At 41.4% G+C, this 19,693-nt stretch overlaps 1 protein-coding gene across 1 annotated transcript; it reads left to right on the forward strand.

Annotated features, from left to right (window-relative positions):
* Positions 1-7,732: 7,732 nt before the first annotated feature.
* CUNH9orf57 (chromosome unknown C9orf57 homolog) lies at positions 7,733-19,448 on the forward strand. Its single transcript, XM_056118777.1, has 3 exons — positions 7,733-7,787; positions 12,483-12,605; positions 19,324-19,448. Exons 1-3 carry the CDS (start codon positions 7,733-7,735, stop codon positions 19,446-19,448), a joined length of 303 nt encoding a protein of 100 aa, XP_055974752.1.
* Positions 19,449-19,693: the final 245 nt, after the last annotated feature.

Genomic DNA, 19,693 nt, shown 5'->3' on the forward strand with positions numbered 1-19,693 from the left:
AACAGGGTTGGGGAGAAAGTTCCACTTTCTCCTGCCTTCTTACTAAGACCAAATTCTATTAGACAAGGGTTCCACATTTATGATCTCATTCATTCACCTTAATTATTCCCAAAATGACCATCTCCAACCACGGTAACACTCAGGGGTAACAGTCAACATATGAGTTGGGGGAAATACATATATTCCATTTCCATTTACCCTGAAATTCTCTTGTTTCTCTTCATGTCATCTCAGTGTTTTCATTTTATTTATTTATTTATTTGCTTTTTGGGTCACACCAGGCGATGCTCAGGGCTTACTCCTGGCTCATGCACTCAGGAGTTACTCCTGTTGGTGCTCTGGGGACCATATGGGATGCTGGGAATCGAACCTGTATCGGCCATCTTGGCTGCGTGCAAGGCAAACACCCTACCCGTTGTGCTATCGCTCCAGCCCCTTAATTTTATTTTAAAGTGTTGATTATTATTTTTTTTTTGCTTTTTGGGTCACACTTGGCGATGCACAGGGGTTCCTCCTGGCTCTGCACTCAGGAGTTACTCCTGTTGGTGCTCTGGGGACCATATGGGATGCTGGGGACCATATGGGATGCTGGGAATCGAACCTGGGTTGGCCGCGTGCAAGGCAAACGCCCAACCCGCTGTGCTATCTCTCCAGCCCAAAAGTGCTGATTATTTTTAAAGTAAAAAAAATTGTTGAACATTTTGTGCATGTGTGTCAGGAAACAAACCTGCAAGGCATTTGATGTTCTTCTGAATCATACCCGTTGTCCCTATTGAGTGTTTTAGATGCCACACAGTAGACGTACGTTTCAGAAACTCCAGCTTTCTATCCATAGAAAAATACATATCTTCTCTATGTATAATCTGGCAATGGGCAAGTCTTTCCAACCATAGAGTGATACTTCAAATAGCATCAAGTTTCTGTTTCAAGCCTGATTTCTCAAGCGAGATTGAAACCAAAGCCAAATGCTATTCAATATCTTTACATAGAAGTTTCTAGAATATTTAAAACTTAATGTATAGAAATAAGAACTCAGACGTTTCCCTACAAATTTGTTCTTCTCCTGATTTTTTATCTCAGTAAATATCCCAAAAAACCGCTCTTGTAGGAAAAAAATAACAAAAGACAAGATGAGACATCAACCTTAATTCATTTTTTCTTTGCCTCCATAGGGAGTTCAAAACGAGCCCAGACCCTTCATCTGTCTATTTTGCTCTACCGCCTTTCATAACACTTTTATCGAAAACAACATCATTTCTTTGCTGACTTTTACAATCACCTCCTAAGCAGGTCTTGAACCCTCTCACCCAAGATACATGAAACAGTTAAGATGATTGTTTCAAAACACAAATTCCATCACCCTAAAGCTCTCTCTCTCTCTCTCTTTTCTTCCCATTATAACTACAATATAAGTCCATAAACCTTTTACTCCACCTGGTAAGGCCTTCCCTGTTGCAGTAACTGTTACCCTCTCTGAGCTCAAGTCATGTAATGTGTCTGCAACACTCAGTGCACGATATACATTTTGGATTTCTATTTCTAAATGTGCTATTTCTAAGTGTTCACCCCACTTAGGTTCTCATTATTACTTTCTATTCCCTCTGCAGACCTGTGATCTTTCCATCACTAAAGTTGTTTTTGTTCTTTTGGAGATATACCATTCTCATGGGTGTGGGGTGATATTTTGTTGTTGTTTTGATTTTGATTTCCCTAGTAAGTGATGATGAGCACTTGTTCATATGCCTATCGGCCATCTGGATGTCTTCTTTTGGGAAATGTCTGCTCATCTGCTCGTCCCACTTTTTGATGTGGTTGTTTGACTTTTTCTGTTGAGCTTTATGGGTACTTTAATCCATCTTGGAAATGAGTACTTTATCAGATGTATGGTGTGCAAACATTTTCTCCCATTCAGCAGGTGCTTTCGAATTTTATCCTTAGTTTATTTCACAGTACAAAAACTTCTTGATGTAATCCCTTTTGTTTATTTTTGCTTTTGTTTTCTTTGTGGAAATAACTCATTAAAGACAACTCTTTAGGGCAATTTCATGGAGAGTTTAATTCATGTTTTTCTTAATGCATTTTATAGATTTGGTCTAAAATTGAGGTCTTTAGTCCATTTTGAAAATTAAATTTTGTCTACTGTGTGGGATAGGGTTTTTCCTTCCTTCCTTCCTTCCTTCCTTCCTTCCTTCCTTCCTTCCTTCCTTCCTTCCTTCCTTCTTTCCTTCCTTCCTTCCTCCCTCCCTCCTTCCCTCCCTCCCTTCCTCCTTCCCTTCTTCCTTCCTTCATTCCTCCCTCCCCCCCTCCCTCTCTCTCTCCCTTCTTTTCTTTATTTCCATCAATTTTCTGCCTCGGCTATCTAGTTTCCCAAGCACCAATTTTTTCTCAAAAAAAATCTTTTCTTGTTCCACATCATGTACCCAGCTCCTTGCTTCACATCATGTACCCAGTTAACTTATGGACAGTTATAAATTAACTTTCCATAGAGACATGGATTTACCTCTGGACTTTCAATTCTATTCCACCAGTTTGCTAGTTTGCTTTTATTTCAGTACTGAATGTGGTCTGAAAATAAAATAAAGAATATATTACTTTGGGCAAAGCGGCAAACCAATGGAACAGGGTTGAATATACTGACATCTCCCCCGAACATATGATCATCTAATCTTTGATAAAGGAACAAGAAATGTGAAATGGAGCAAGGAAAGTCTCTTTAACAAATGGTGCTGGCAAAACTGAATGTCTACATGCAAAAAAGTGGGCTCAGATCTCTGCCTAACACCAGGTACAAAAGTAAGATCAAAATGGATTGAAGACCTCAACATCAGACCAAACTCCATAAGGTACATTGAAGACAAAGTTGGCAAAACCCTCCACAACATTGAAGCTAACAAACGGTATCTTCAAAGATGACATGCCACTGGGCAAGAAAGTGAAAACAGACATAGGAAAATGGGATTATCTTAAATTAAGAAGCTTCTGCACCTCAAAAAAAAAAAAACAATGACCAAAATACAAAGACAGTCTACAGAATGGGAAAGGATATTTGCCCAATACCCATTCTATAAGGGGTTGATATCATCAAGTATATACAAAGTACTGGCTGAACTCCACAACAAGAAAACATCCAACCCCATCAGAAAATGGGGCGACGAAATGAACAGAAACTTTCTAAAAGAATAAATCTGAATGGCAAAAAAGCACATGAGAAAATGCTCTACATCATTAATCATCAGGGAGATTCAGATCAAAACGACAATGAGATATCGTTTCACACCACAGAGACTGGCCCACATCCAAAAGAAGAAAAGCAACCAGTGCTGGTGGGGATGTGGCGAGAAAGGGACCCTCTTTCACTGCTGGTGGGAATGCCGACTGGGTCAGCCCTTTTGGAAAACAGTATGGACGATTCTCAAAATATTAGAAATTGAGGGGCTGGAGCAATAGCACAGCAGGTAGGGTGTTTGCCTGGCACGCAGCCGACCTAGGTTCGATTCCCAGCATCCCATATGGTCCCCAGAGCACTGCCAGGAGCAATTCCTGAGTGCATGAACCAGGGGTAACTTCTGTGCATCACTGGGTGTGACCCAAAAAAGAAAAAAAAATTAGAAATTGAGCTCCCATTTGACCCGGCAATACCACTCCTGGTAATATATCCCAGAGAGGCAAAAAAGTACAGTTGAAATGACATCTGAACTTCTATGTTCATTGCTGCACTGTTCACAATAACCAAAATCTGGAAAAAACCCAAGTGCCCGAGAACAGATGACTGGTTAAAGAAACTTTGGTACATCTACACAGTGGAGTACTACGCAGCTGTTAGAAAAGATGAAGTCATGAAATTTACATACAAGTGGTACTACATGGAAAGTATCATGCTAAGTGAAATGAGTCAGAAAGAGAGGGACAGACACAGAAACATTGCATTCATCTGGGGAACATGAAGTAACAAAATCGGAGACTAGCACCCAAGAATGGCCGAGATTAGTACCAGGAATTTTGGTCCATGGCTTGGAGACCAGCTACACATGCTAGGGGGAAAGGCAGCTCACATAGAGAAGAGAGCACCAAGTAAAGGGTGTTGGGAGGATCCTCCCAGGATGGGAGAAGCATGCTGAAAGCAGACTATAGACCAAACATGATTGTCACCCATTGCCTCTTTTGCAAACCACAACACCCAATAAGAGAGAGAGAACAAAAGGGAATGCCCTGCCACAGAGGCGGGGGGGGGGGGTTTGGGGGGGAGGGATACTGGGAACCGTGGTGGTCAGAAATGGGAACTGGTGGAGGGATGGGTACTCGATCATTGTATAACTGAAATCCAAGCACAAAAATTTGTAAGTCTATAACTGTACCTCATGGTGTTTCACTAATAAAAATTTTTAAAAAGAATCTATTTCTTTGGAAGTATATATAATTTTATGCACTTAATATATATTTGGGATTATATATTTGGGGAAAATAAAATTATATTTCAAAAATTAAATTCCTAGAGCCAGGAGCATAGTGCATATATATATCTTACATGCAGCCCAACCTCAGTTCAATCCCTGGCATCAAGTGGCTCCTCAAATATCAAAAGGTTTAGTGCTTGAGGCCCTGGAGTCCCTGGAGCAGTGCTGGTGTGGCTCTTCCTAGTACCACCAGGATGACCTGTGATCTAAGCACCAAAGATCCCAGGCATTGCCACCTCTTTGGGCCCGAGCATTGAACCACTCACCTGGTTGGTTGAGAATCACTTCAAGTAGCCCCTGGGCCCCCTGAGCACCACTAAGGAACCCCTCCAGAGAATCTAATTATATTCTGAATATAAAAATTTCTGGGGCAGGAGCAACAGTACAGTGGGTAGGGCGTTTGCCTTGCATGCAGCCGACCTGGGTTCAATCCCTGGCATCCCATATGGTCTCCCAGCACTGCCAGGAGTAATTCCTGAGTGTAGGGCCAGGAATGACCCCTGAGCATTGCTGGGTGTGACCCAAAAAGCAAAAAATAATTTTAAAAAATATTCTGTTCTAAAGTGACATGTACATGCCCACATGACTTTGAACAAATATCTGAACAATACCATACCGAACATAATGATTTTAGTCAAATTTAGAGTTCACCAGTTCAGCTACTGAATGACCCAGTCTTATTATACTGGTTTTGGGATAAAGTATATATGTGGAACTTTTACCTATATGTTTGCTTGTATAATTTTCACTGTTTAAACCATTGGGAATCTATCTAGAGCCTCACAGATGAATTAACTTTGTTGGTTTTAGTTATCATGAACATTGTTGCATGCTGTTTTGCCTGTTATTCTTCTTTAAAGAAGTTTAGACATTGGAAAATTCCCACGATTCCTTCTTCCTTAAGACAACTATTTAACGGTCACGGTCCTCCCATTGTTCATCGATTTGCTCAAGCGGGCCCAGTAACGTCTCCATCATGAGACTTGTTGTTACCGTGTTTGGCATATCGAATACGTCACAGGGAGCTTGCCAGGCTCTGCTGTACGGGCAAGATACTCCGCCCCTCTTGGAGAGCCTGGCAAGCTACCGAGAGTATCTTGCCCGCACAACTATTTAACAAATAACTAAAATTCTATATCTATGCAATGAATCAACCCCTTCTCTTTCATTATCATGTAATGCTTTTCCTTACAATTGTTTTCAATGAAAGTATCAATTTTGGAAAAAGCATATTTTCTTTCGTATGCTGTTTTTTTTCCCTTTTGTTATTTTGAACCAAATATTATTCATTAAACAGAATTTGTCTCACGTCATATTTGTTTACATAAATGACTCAGGAAAAAATATAGGGAGAGAACAATATTTGAAAGTAAGAAAATACCTAAAGATGTTCTATAACTATTAGAAGTTTTCTGGTGATTTCTCTTATTGAAGAAGTAGTCTTGGTCTATAGCGTTGTTTGTGAGTAAAAATCAATATATTGTATGATAGAGATAGGTTAGTATTATTCTTTAAAATAGATTTATTTATACTTCATGTGTTTTGTGGCCACCCCAATGGTACTTGGGCTACTCCCACTTCAGTGCTTGGGGTTCCTTTCTGTTGCCACTTGTGGGTGCATCCAACTATCTCTCCAGTCTCTTCTCTATTTATAATTTCTGAAAATAATAAAACTTGGACTAGAGTCATAGCACAGCGGGTAGGGCATTTGCCTTGCATGCAGACAACATGGCCAACTGGAGTTTGATTCCTCTGCCCCTCTCGGAGAGCCCAGCAAGCTACCGAGAGTATTTTGCCCTCATGGCAAAGCCTGGCAAGCTATCCGTGATGTATTCGAGATGCCAAACACAGTAACTAGTCTCACAATGTTACTGGGCCCGCTCGAGCAAATCAATAAACAACTGGAGGACAGTGATACAATGATACAGTGAATAAAACTTAACCATTCCCCCTTTAAAAATTGCCAACACTGACATTTAATTATATTACTTCAACAGGAAGAATTAATAATGTTGTTCCTTTTCTCTTCTTTTTTGACTTAGAAATTCAGAGAATGAGGATTGTCCTTGGTGATATTTTAATACTATTCTGCCTCTTATCTGGTAAGTCATTTTAAGAAAGCATAAATGAACAAGAGGAAAATTTCCTAAGAAATGAAAGAACTGTGTTAGAGAGCTACTACAGTGATTAAAGCACTTATCTTGCATGTGGGAAACTCATTTGACCCCTGGTATCATCTATGGTCCACTAAGAACCCAAGAAGTCACTCCTGAGCACAGAGTCATAAAAAACCCCAGAACACTGGAAGGTGTAGCCTTCAACCAAAAAGAAAGAAATGAAAGATTTGGGGGGCAGGGGGGAAATCACACCTGGCGATGCACAGGGGTTACTCCTGGCTCTGCACTCAGGAATTACTCCTGGTGGTGCTTGATATGGGATGCTGGGAATGGAACCCGGGTCGGCCGCGTGCAAGGCAAACGCCCTACCCTCTGTGTTATTGCTCCAACTCCAAAGAAATAAAAGAATTTTAATATAAGCGAAGGGTGGCCTTAAATAGCTAATTAAGTTGCTTGTAATAGGTCTAAGTACTTTAATAATAGTAGGAATTAGCTTGTATTTTATTTATTTATTTATTTATTTATTTTTGGAATTAGCTTGTATTAAACACTAAGGATATACCAGGAATTAATCCAGATATCCATTTATGTTAATACAGTGAATCTTTGTTGCAACCTCAGGAGTTATATGTTACCATTTTCCATTTTATAAGTGAGGAAACTTAACCAGCGACTTGATGATACAGCCATAGAGATGGCACTGTTACTATCACTAACTAGTAGCTAACCAAACCAAATTAGATGCCCTTACAAATGTGGCAAAGAAAGGGAACTAACTGACCAAAGGAAGTACAGCCCAGGCCTCCCAGCACTAGCCTTCTCTATCTACTCCAACACTTCCTCATATAAAAGAACTGAATAAAGATATAAAAGTTCTTGCCACAAAATTCCTAAGAACCCTCACTCTAGATTTGCATTTATAAAATCTCCAGACTATTTTTAAGTAACTTGATGGAAATGCTCTCTGTTGAAAGGATAAGATAATAATCAAATTCATGGCTTATGCTGAGCTCAGGTGTCAACAGGCGGAGTGCCTTAGAGTCAGAAGAGATAAGGTAATATTATAAAGATAGAGTAGAAAGAGCTAAGATCTAAAGATCTGGGAATTTTGTTACCATGCAGTAGGATTCCACAGGCATGTGCTTGGGCCCGAGAATCTGCATGTCTGACAAGCCTCCAAGTGACACTGATGCTATTGCTCTGGAAACCAGAACAGGTAAGAATCTCCAGCTCAGATAGAGAAGGGAGCACCAAATAAAGGGTGTTTGGGGGATCCTCCCAGGATGGGAGATGCATGCTGAAAGTAGACTATAGATTGAACATGATTGCTACTCAATGCCTGTTTTGCAAACCACAGCACCCAAAAGGAGAGAGAGAGAGAGAGAGAGAGAGAGAGAGAGAGAGAGAGAGAGAGAGAGAGAGAGAACAAAAGGGAATGCCCTGCCACAGAGACAGAGTGGGATGGGGGTAATGGGGGTGGGAGGGATACTGAGATCAGTGGTGGTGGAGAATGGGCACTGATGGAGGGATGGGTACTCGATCATTGTATAACTGAAACCCAAGCACAAAAATTTGTAAGTCCACAACTGTACCTCTTGGTGTTTCACTACTAAAAATTAAAAAAAAAAAATAAAGAATCTCCAGTGCATCTAACAGAGGAACAAAATCCTAATACTGAAGCTTAAAAAGTTTCTGATGCTGTTATTCTAAAAATCAGACTCACTGGGTAAAATTCCCAGTGCATCTAATAGAGGAATAAAATTCCAATATTGAGGCTTGGAGAGTTTGGATTTCAAATACCTGGGCGCTGACTCAGATACCTACAGTGTTGGGAGATCACAGAGAAGGGGAAGGCCAATTGCTAATAAAACAAGAAGTGTGGGGAGGGGTGCAGCTGTGCCAACTGCAGTTGCTGCTTTCCATAAGGAAAAGAAATCTGACATTGCTAAATCTCCCGAGTCTTCAATTGAGCCAGAAAATTTAGTTTTGTAGGAGATGCTCCCAATTTCCTTCTGCTGCATTTTTGGTTTTGCTCCAAACCTGGCAGGGGTTACTCCTAACGCTGTGCTCAGGGATCATTCCTATTGGTGCTCTGGGGACTATATGGGGTGCCGAGGATCAGAGGTGGGTCGGCTGCATGCAAGGCAAGCACCATGTCTGCTGTGCTTCCTCTCCAACCCCATAAGTATCCCAATTCGAAAATGTTGCTGATAAATAAAATTTTGGAGAAGACGGGTTTAAACAAACCCGGTCTGGCTCCTGAACACCCTTTGGTGTCTCTGCATCCCTACACCACTCTATGAGTTAGAACGGCACACAACAGGACTAGGATGGCATGTTGTGAGAAATTTAACTGTACGACTTAGATTTCTTCCGCATTTGGGGGAAGCACTGGCACCGAGAGTCTGAACCACATGGTGGATGCCTAGGAGTCAGCCATGCAGCTGAGAAACTCTTAGCAGAGGAAAACTTCCTCTGGGATGATTAGGAGAAACACAGCCCTACTCTTCTGAGCCTGAGCCTTCTGACTCTGACCCTAAGGAGAGTGGAAATAGGAGCTTTGGGATAGGCAGAAGGTTGTTTCTCTAGTATATGTGTGCTTGTTTAGAACAGGACTTGAATTCCAACAGACCCTTGGATCTGCTGTCTCTGCCATTTGAGCCCTCCCGTTGATCGTCGATTTGCTCGAGCGGGCCCAGTAACGTCTCCATTGGAGACTTGTTGTTACTGTGTCTGGCATATCGAATACGTCACGGGGAGCTTGCCAGGCTCTGCCGTGCGGGCGAGATACTCTCGGTAGCTTGCCGGGCTCTCCGAGAGGGGCGGAGGAATCGAACTCGGGTCAGCCATGTTGGCCGCTTGTAAGGCGAACGCCCCACCCGCTGTCTTGAAACCTGTTTTCTTTTATGTGGAATGTGAACAATCATGACACCTGCTTAGAAGGTTGATTGTGGCAAATTGTTGAACTAATGCTCAGCAGAGTCCTTGATGTGAGTTTAGTTCTTTAAAAAATGTAGTTTTGATCATAGATTCTAGCTTGAGAGTCTGTAAGGCTAGGTGAGAAAACTGACATGAAACTTCCAAATCTGTCTTTAGATGATGTTGAAATGAGCTAACAGAGGTTAGCTCGCCTCATAATATAATTTCCCATTAAAAGTGATCTCTTTTCACACAGGGGATTGCCCTGCCACAGAGGCAGGGGAAGATGGGGGGATGGGGGTGGGGGGATATTATCCATGGTGGTGGAAAATGGGCACTGGTGGAGGGATGGGTATCTGATCATTGTATAATCGAAACCCAAGCACAAAAAATTGTAAATCTACAACTGTACCTCATGGTGTTTCACTAACAAAAAAAAAAGTGATCTCTTTTCATTCCCAATATGGCAAAGAGAAACAAAAAAATGTTTGGGGAAAGCCTTTAGGAGGCTAAATAGATAAAACAGGAAGTATTCTCTGAATATACTTGCCTGGTATGCAAACCACCTTGCCAGTCCTGGTTTTATTCCTGGATTGGCATATGGTCTCCTGATCAGCACAAGGAAGGGAGAAGGGAGGAGAAAGGAGGGGGAAGGAGAGGGGAGGGGAAGGAGGGAAAGGAAGGGAAGAAGAAAGAAGAGATGAGCAGGAGAGGGGAGATGAGAGGAGAGGAGAGGGTCTTTATGGTTATCAATTAATTGGAATGACCTGTCGATGGTTTTATATGAACATCAGGATATTGAAAGATGAAAACCAACAACACCAAGACAAATTTTGACTCAATTTCAGAAGATTTTAACAAACTGAGCTGTCATTAATGACTATGTTGTTGTTTCAAAAAAAAAAAAAGACTGGACACAATGGAACCAGTGACTCTCAAAAGCTGATTGAAATCACTGTTTACGGCTTTAAAACATAGATTCCTGGTCGCTCTCTCTACCAAGGCTCAGTTCTGCTGCAGAGAAAGACTCTAGAAATCTGTGTTCATTTTATCCTAACTGCTTTAGATACAATCAAGTTTTTAGTTCCTTATAATAGCACTGTAGCACTGTCCTCCCGTTGTTCATCGATTTGCTCGAGCAGGCCCAGTAATGTCTCCATCGTGAGACTTGTTGTTACTGTGTTTGGCATATTGAATATGTCATGGGTAGCTTGCTAGGCTTTGCCGTGCAGGTGAGATACTCTCAGTAGCTTGCCAGGCTCTCTGAGAGGGGTGAAGGAATCAAACAGGTTGGCCAAGCTGGCCGCGTGCAAGGCAAACGCCCTACCGCTGTACTAGAATTTGATAATAGAATTAAGTTTTAAAATAGATTTTCTACATAATGTCTCATCATCTTATCCACATTGACTAAGTTCAGGAATCTCTAGAAGATTTCTATATAACCAAAATGAATAAATTCTCCCATCTTTTGGCTTTATGGCCACACCTAGTGGAGCTGGATGCCACTCCAGTGTAGAGTAGGAACTAACCCAGACGTCCTACATGCAAAATACACTTTCCAGTACTTTGAGTTACCTCTTCATGACACAAATTATATTTTTAAGTCATTCAATGAATTAATTTTAGTCAATATAATTAATAAAGCAGTAAATATCTACAGAGAACCTACACTATATATGTGTTGCCTTAAACATTGAAATTAAGGCCTAATTGGGTTCATATGGCTGAAATAAAACTTTCTGGTTAAATAACTGGTTTGATTTCATGTTGACTCAAAGTAACTAGATAAGTTTTGATCACCTCAGCTCATGAGACCAGTGGTTTTCACTGAAACAATGAACAGGTGCCCACATGCAGGTGTAAAAAGGTGAAAAGTACTGGTTTAGACCACCCAAACGCACTTCTAATTAGAATTATCTCAGGGTCTTCCCAGTTCTTGAATATAATATGAACTTTGCAGTATAGCTTTTTAAACTTTCCCCCTATTAAATTTTCAAGATAGTACAGTAGTAATGCATTTGCCTGGCATGCAGCTGACCTGGGTTTGATCCCTGGCACCACATATGATCCCTGAGTATAATCCGGGAGTGAGTCCTGTGCACAGAGTCAGGAGTAATCCCTGAGCACTGCCAGGTATGGCTGCAGAACCAAACCACAAAATGAAATAAAGAAAAGAATTTAATTTATGTGAGTTTTTATCGTTATTTTTTAAATTAATGATATTTTATGTGAGGTTTTTTATCATTAATTTTTAAAATCAATGACATTTCTGTTGGGGGCAGGAACTCTCAGAAGTAATCAGGTGTGTACAGGGACCACTCTAAGTGTTATTTAAGCCACTGCGCTGGATTACTCAATGCTTGACTCTGTCACCATAGTGTTGCCTCAGACCTACAGTGCCCAGGCCATGAAGACCATCCTGGCAATGTCTTGGGGATTGCATGGTGCTGGGAATAAAAGTTGGGTTCTTTTGTTTGTTTGCTTCTGGATCATCCAGACAGTGATGCTTAGGGGTTACTCCTGGCTTTGAATTCAGGAATTACTCCTGATTGGTGCTCAGGGGATCATATGGGGTGCCAGGGACTGAACCTGGGTTAGCTGCATGCAAGGCAAGTGCCTTCTCTACTGTACTATCGCCCCATCTCCCAAAGTTGGGTTGTTGCCTGAGCTCTCTCTCCAGCCCCTGGACTGCTTACTTTTTGGGTCACACTCGGCAATGCTCAGGGGTTATTCCTAGCTCTGCACTCAGGAATTACTCCCGGAAGTGCCCAGGGGACCATATGGGATGCTGGCATTCAAACCCGGGCCAGCCGCATGCAAGGCAAATGCCTTACCCACTGTGCTATCGCTCCAGCCCCTGGACTGCTTACTTTTAATAGTTGAATACACAGCTTTATTTTGGGAATTCTTTTTCCTCTCTTCATCTTCATTTTTCCTTACTGGTGCCCAAATCAATTTTTCTATTATTTTTTTTTCTTTTCTGTACTTGCAGATGTTGGAAGTTTGCTCTGTAGATTTTGCAACCTCTCACTTGCCTTCCATGGCTGTCTTTTAGACTTTGGTACCTGCAATGCGGGACCTGAGCAGTTTTGTATAGAAGAGAGATATTATAAAGGTAAGTCTTGACTCTAAAAAAATATGCAATGAACACAGAGCAAATCACTACACACAAAAAATGTCCATTGAGTAGACAAGGTGATATATATATATATATATATATATATATATATAGCCAGCCAGAGAGATAATAAAGGGTCTGCTTGCATGTGGCTGCCCTGGGTTCAAATCCCTGACAGCAAATGTGGTTCTCAGAGCCACATCAGGACTAAGCTCTGAACATTGCTGGGTGTGAAACAAAAACAAACAACACAGAATAGAGATGATGTGTCTTTTTAAAATAATTAAAATTTTAGAATTAAAATAATTAATGATTTGAACAGATAAAATTAAGCTAACAATAATAGGAGTGGAATTTTCACTATACCCATTTTTAAGGTGAGGCACCTGCATTATAAAAAGATTAAGAAATTTTCATGATGTTACAGTTACAGTTAAGGATGTTGTGACTAGTATTCAAAGGTGAGCTCTTTGACTCCAACTACACATTACAAATTAATCTATACAAACCACCTACTTAAAGGACCTGTACAAAGAAAACTACAAAACACTGCTTCACCAAATAAAAGAGGACATGAGGAAATGGAGACAAATTCCCTGCTCAGGGATTAGGGGAATTAACATTGTCAAAATGGGAATACTCCTCAAAGCATTTATACAGATTCGAGGTGGTCCCTCTAAGGATATCCATGACATTTTTCAAAGAAATTGAGCAAACCCTCTTGAAATTTAAAGGAACAACAAACCTCCAAGAACAGCTAAAACTATCTCAGGTAAAAAGACAATGGGCGGCATCACCTTCCCCAACTTCAAACTGTATACTACAATGTGTTAGTAATCAAAACAGCTTGGTATTGGAATAAAGACAGACCCACAAACCAGTGGAATAGAGATGAACATTCCTGGGACAGACCCCCAAATATATGATTACCTAATCTTTGGCAGAGTCTCCTGCCCCCATGCCTGGCTGTCCTCGCCAGGGCCTCTTGGAGGGGAGCGGGTTGAGTTTCCCTCCCCACCCCGACCAGGGCTCCAGCAGCCGAAGATCTCCAGAACCAGCCACCACTATGCTGAGGCCACTCTCCACACGCATGAAGGTACCGGCAGAGGAACAAAGGCATGCGGGTCCCGGGGCTGAGATCTCCAAGCTTGCTTGGATCGGGTCTGAGCATCCTCCACGCAGATCCTCCAAATTCCAGTAGGCAGGGGTCACACCCACCAACTGGCCCCCTGGAACCGTGTAATCCCATCAACGGCCAAGATTCAGAGACTATAAAACACAGCTCCTGGAAGCGCGAGGCCACATTTGTGGCTGCGCGACATCTTATTATCTCATTCCTACTTTGGACAAACTGGCAGGCTGCCGAATGTAGCCTGCCCACATGGCAGAGTCTGGCAAACTCCCCGTGGCGTACCCAATATACCATATACCAGTAACAATCATGGGTCTCATTCTCCTAACCCTGAAAGAGCCTTGAATGTGGCACCTTTTAAAAAAATCTCAGGGTTAGGACGAAGGAGACGTTACTGGGGTCTGCTCGAGGCAACTGACGAATAACAGGATGGTCGTGATTGTGATCGTGAATCTTTGGCAAGGGAACAAGAAATATGAAGTGGAACAAAGAAAACCTCTTTAACAAGTGGTGTTGGGAAAACTGGACCCCTACATGTTAAAAAATGAATTCTGACCTCTATCTATACACAAGTCAAATCAAAGACTTCAACATCAGACCTGAATCCATAAAGTACATAGAAGAAAATGTAGGCAAAACTCTCCACAATATTGAAGATAAAGGCATCTTCAAAGATGAAACACCACTTATCAAACAAATGGAAGCAAAGATTAACAAATGGGACTACATTAAACTAAGACTTTTCTGCACCTCAAAAATAACAGTGACCAAGATTCAAAGACAGCCCATAGAATTGGAAAAACTATTCACCCAATACCCATCTGATAAGGGGTTATACCAAAGATATACAAGGCACATGTAGAACTTCACAAGAAAAGCATATCCAACCCCATCAAAAAAATGGGGAGAAGAAATGAACAGAAACGTCCTCAAAGAAGAAATCTGAATGGCCAAAAAGCAAATGAAAAAATGCTCTACATCGCTAATCATCAGGAAGATGCTAATCAAAACAACAATATCATCTCACACCAAAGAGACTGACACACACCCAAATGAACAAGAACAATCAGCACTGGCACAGAATGAGGGAGAAAGGGGCTCTAATTCATTGCTGGTGGGAATGCCGACTGGTCCAGTCTTTTTGGAAAACAATATAGATATTCCTCAAAAAACTAGACATTGAGCTCCCATTTCACCCAGAAATATCATTTCTGGGAATACAGTCCGGGGGTCCAAAAACAGAGCAGGAACATCACCTGCACTCCTGTGTTCTTTGCAGCACTATTCACCACAACAAGAATCTGAAAACAACTTGAGTGCCCAAGAACAGATGAATGGATAAAGAAGTTATGGTACATCTATGCAATGGAATACTACATGGCTGTCAGGAAAAATGAGGTCATGAAATTTGCCTATATATTGATGCAGAGTATCATGTTGAGTGAAATGAGTCAGAAGGAGATACCCAATACCCATCTGATAAGGGGTTAATATCCAAGATATATAAGGCATTGGTAGAACTTTACAAGAAAAAAAAATCTAATCCCATACCCAAAAAATGGGGAAGAGAAATAAACAGAAACTTTCTCAAAGAAAAAATACAAATGACCAAAAGACATATGAAAAAAATGCTCTAGTTGCTAATTATTGTGAAGATGCAAATAAAAACTACAATGAGATATCATCTAACACCACAGAGACTGGCACACATCAAAAAGAACAAGAGCAACCAAAGCTGGCATGGATGTTGGAAGAAAGGGTCTCTTCTTCATTGTTAATGGGAATACCAACTGGTCTAGCCTTTTTGGAAAACAATATGGGCTTTCCTCAAAACACTAGAAATTGAGCTTACATATGCCCCAGGAATAACACTTCTGGGGTATAGCTTCCATATTCCCCAGCAATACCTCTTTGGGGATCCCAAAAACACACAACAGAAATACTATCTGCAGTTCTATGTTGACGCACCACTGTTCACAATAGCCAGAATCTGGAAACAACCTGAGTGCCGAAGAACAGATGACTGGTTCAAGAAACTTTGGTACATCTATACAGTGGAATACTATTCAGCTGTTAGGAAAAATGAAGTTATGAAATTTGTTTATAAATGGATGCAAATGAAGACTATCATGCTGAGTGAAATGAGTCAGAAGGAGATGGATATACATAGAATGATCCGGCGTATTTGTAAGAATTAAAAAATATATATAATATGAAACCAATAACCAAAGACAGTAGAAATAAGGGCCAGGAAGATTGGAACACAGTTGTTGGAAGCCTACTTCAAATGCTGGTGGAGAAGGAGATTGGGCTAGAGATCACCATGACAAAGAGAGTTGGAAATGATCATTTTGGATAAGAACTGTATGTTGAAAACCATAACTGTATTGCAAACCATAAATGCCCCAAAAGGGAGAGAGAGAGAGAGAGAGAGAGAGAGAGAGAGAGAGAGAGTCAGATGCAGAAAGAGACAGAGACAGAGAGAGAAAGAAGGAAAGTCCCTGCCATAGAGACAGGTTGAAGGGAGGGTGGTAAGAAGAAAACTGGGGATATTGGACTGGAGGTGGGAAATGTACACTGGTGGAGGGATGGATGGGTGTTAGAATACTGTATGACTGAAACCCAACCACGATCAGCTTTATAACTCTGTATCCCATAGTGACTTAAAAATGTAAAATAATAATAATAATAATAATGTGAATAATCTGTGTTGGTCAGGATGTGATAAAAAAAAAAGGAACTCTCATCCACTGCTGGTGGAAATGTTGTCTGGTTCAAGCCATATGAAAAATAGTATGGAGTATTTTCAGTAAACTTACAATTGAGCTATCCTATGACCCAGCAATTCCACTTATGGGTATCTACCCCAAGGTCAGAAAATCATCCATTCAACCAGACATATGTACCCTGTTATTCACTGCAGCATTCAGTACAATCACTAAGATTTGGAATCAGCCTAGATACCCAACAACCAACCAGTGAATCATGAAGATGGGGAATACTATGCAGTTGTAAGGGATGATGAAATCATGCAATTTGCTGCAACATGAATGAAACTGGAAGATATGTTAAATAAAGTAAGCTAGAAGGACGAGCAAAGGATGGTATCACTTATACATGGTATTTTCCTGGATGAGGAAATGCAATGGTGTAAATGGAGGTGCCTAGATCACCCTCCCCTGAGTATAGGAAAAAGAAGGAAATAAATTAAGGTGAAGAAGAAAAGAGACAGGTGAGAAGTAAGAGGGACAGTCATGAAGGGGATTCAGATATACTGGTAATGTTAAGGAATGAAAGAGCTAAATATTCAAACCACACAGTCAACACCACTGACATCATGGGACCCAAACTTCAATAACCAAACTTAAAAGATGCCTGTCAGGAAGGCAGGCTTGAGTGGGGAGTGGGTGGTAGGAGAAGGGACCAGAGAACATTGGTGGAAGAAAGTTGACACAAGTGATGGGATTAGTGATGGAGCATTTTATGTCAAAACCAAACATGAATAATTTCGTAACTCATGGTGCTTTAATAAAATAAAAGTGGGGTGGGGGAAATGACATCCCTCTGCTGCAAAAACAAATAGAATTGGAATTCTATAATGATAGCCTTATTAACAGTTTCTAGTCCTTGACACCACTAGCTTTCACCAGGACAACTTTTTGTTATGCGAGATCTCTTGTGTACTACAGGATGTTTGGAACATCCCTGCCCTCTACCCAACTGGCAGTAAGACCTTCCAAGTTGTAACAACAAAAATGTCTCCTTCATTGTGCAATGACCAAGGAGTAGGCAGCAAAACTGACCTCAGTTGAAAGATTATTATCTTCTCAAGTCTCCAAGCACGATGAATTTTGCTTCTTGACAATCAAAGGGAGGAGCTGGAGAGATAGCACTGCGGGAAGGGCATTTTTCTTGCACGCAGCAGATCCGGGTTCAATTCCCAGCATCCCATATGGTCCCCCGAGCACCACCAGGAGTAATTTCTGAGTGCATGAGCCAGGAGTAACCCCTGTGCATCGCCAGGTGTGACCCAAAAATGAAATAAAGTAAAATAAAATAAAATAAAGGGGACGTGGGGGAGGGAGAGATAGTGCATCATGTAAAGGGACTTGCTTTGCACACAGCAAACCAGATTTGATTTCTGGCATCCTATATGGTCCCCTAGGCTTGTCAGGAGTGATCCCAGAGTACAGAGCCAGGAGTAAGTCCTAAACACCACCAGGAGTAAAATCAGGGGAGAAGAAAAGATAAGTGGGAACAACGTGGAGCAGGAATCAAGAGTTCCAAGTCCATTAGTGGGATTAAGGAGTGGTAGAGCTAAACATCCAAACCACAAAGTCAACAACACAGAAAACAAGCGATCCAAACAGCCTAACTTAAAAAGGTGCCTGTCAAGGTGGCAAGGTGGGGATGGGGGTGAGAGGCAGAGTGTGGGGTCCAGGATGGGAACCTGGGAACTCTAGTGGAGGGAAAAAAGACACTGGTGTTGGGATTGTGCTGGAACATTGAATTTCTAAACTCCAACACTGCGAATCATGGGACTTTAATAAAATTTTTAAAAATAATTTTTTGACTTCTTTATGTTGGACCCACACTACATAGGAATCGATGGATTATAAAATATTACTGTAACCTATTTTGCACTTTGAGGTAGTTTTCTCATTATCTATAGAGAATATGTACTACTTCTGTAACTGGGAAAAATGAAGTGAAATACCCCCAGGGGCTGGAGAGATATTACAGCAGGTAGGGCATTTGCCTTGCATGGGGGTGTCCCAGAAGTTGACCTGGGTTTGATTCCTGGCATCCCATATGGTCCCCTATGGACCTGGACTGCCAAATATAATAATTCCTGAGTACAGATTCACAAATAACCCCTGAGCATAGCTTGTGGCTGAAAAACAAGCAAACTAAAAGGAGGTACCTCTATTTCTGAGAAGCACTTAACATATCTGAAGGATTAACCATGAATTTAACAATTAACACATCTAAAGGATTAGGTAAAGGTAAAGGTAAAGGCCCTCCCGTTGATCATCGATTTGCTCGAGCGGGCCCAGTAACGTCTCCATTGGAGACTTTTGTTGTTACTGTGTCTGGCATATCGAATACTCTCGGTAGCTTGCCGGGCTCTCCGAGAGGGGCGGAGGAATCGAACTCGGGTCGGCCATGTTGGCCGCTTGTAAGGCGAACGCCCTACCCGCTGTGCTATCGCTCCAGCCCATCTAAAGGATTAACCGGTGAATAACTGACACTTAATGCATCTAAACCTCTAAATAACCATGACCAGGGAAAGTTGGGGATACTGTGTGGATAACAGGAAGCTTCTAAATCCCTTCCACTTCAGAAATTTCTGCAGTCCCTGGTGGTTACTGAGCCTTAGCATTTGATTTTGCAAGTTGTTTTGCTGTACAATTTCAAAGCTTTTGTCTTGCCAGGCACACAACCGGAATACCTTGAGATGAACATTTTTAGAAAAAGGTGATTTGTATCTTGATAAGCCTGGGATTTTGTTTATTTTGCATCGGAGGCAGGAGGGTCGGCCCTCAAGAGTCTTCCCACCTCTCCTTCTTCTGTTTCCATCAGATGGAATTTATTGGTATTCCATTAAAGGCTGCACGGAAAGTGGTGATGAGTGCTTCAAGACAAGAGAGACACCTTTTAAAACTCAAATTACTCACTGCTGCAGTTATCCTCTGTGCAATCTCTGAGTCCAGGGCTCAGAGATTAAGACCTTGATTGACATTCAGCCTCCAAGTCTAACCTGCTCGCCACAGGATAATAGGACCTTCAATCAACTCTGCACAAATCTCAGACCTTTGCAGGCTGGATGAGAGTTGTCGTGAACTGATTTAGACTTTCCAACTGCCAATCATCACTTCCACCATTTCCAGCTCATCTCAGAAACACAGAGTGCTGGAGATATAGGTGTAAGAAACTGGTTTTGATCCCCAGC

Source organism: Sorex fumeus, unplaced genomic scaffold, assembly GCF_029834395.1.
Source record: "Sorex fumeus unplaced genomic scaffold, SorFum_2.1 ptg000038l, whole genome shotgun sequence".
Classification (NCBI taxonomy): Eukaryota; Metazoa; Chordata; class Mammalia; order Eulipotyphla; family Soricidae; genus Sorex; species Sorex fumeus.

Bases quoted from the DNA above. Each gene is read 5' to 3' on its own strand.
- CUNH9orf57 (XM_056118777.1), top strand. From the start codon at position 7,733: ATGTCTGACAAGCCTCCAAGTGACACTGATGCTATTGCTCTGGAAACC. The intron at 7,788-12,482 runs GTAAGAATCTCC...CTGTACTTGCAG, and splicing joins TGCTCTGGAAACCAGAACAG to ATGTTGGAAGTTTGCTCTGT. The intron at 12,606-19,323 runs GTAAGTCTTGAC...TGTTTCCATCAG, and splicing joins AGAAGAGAGATATTATAAAG to ATGGAATTTATTGGTATTCC.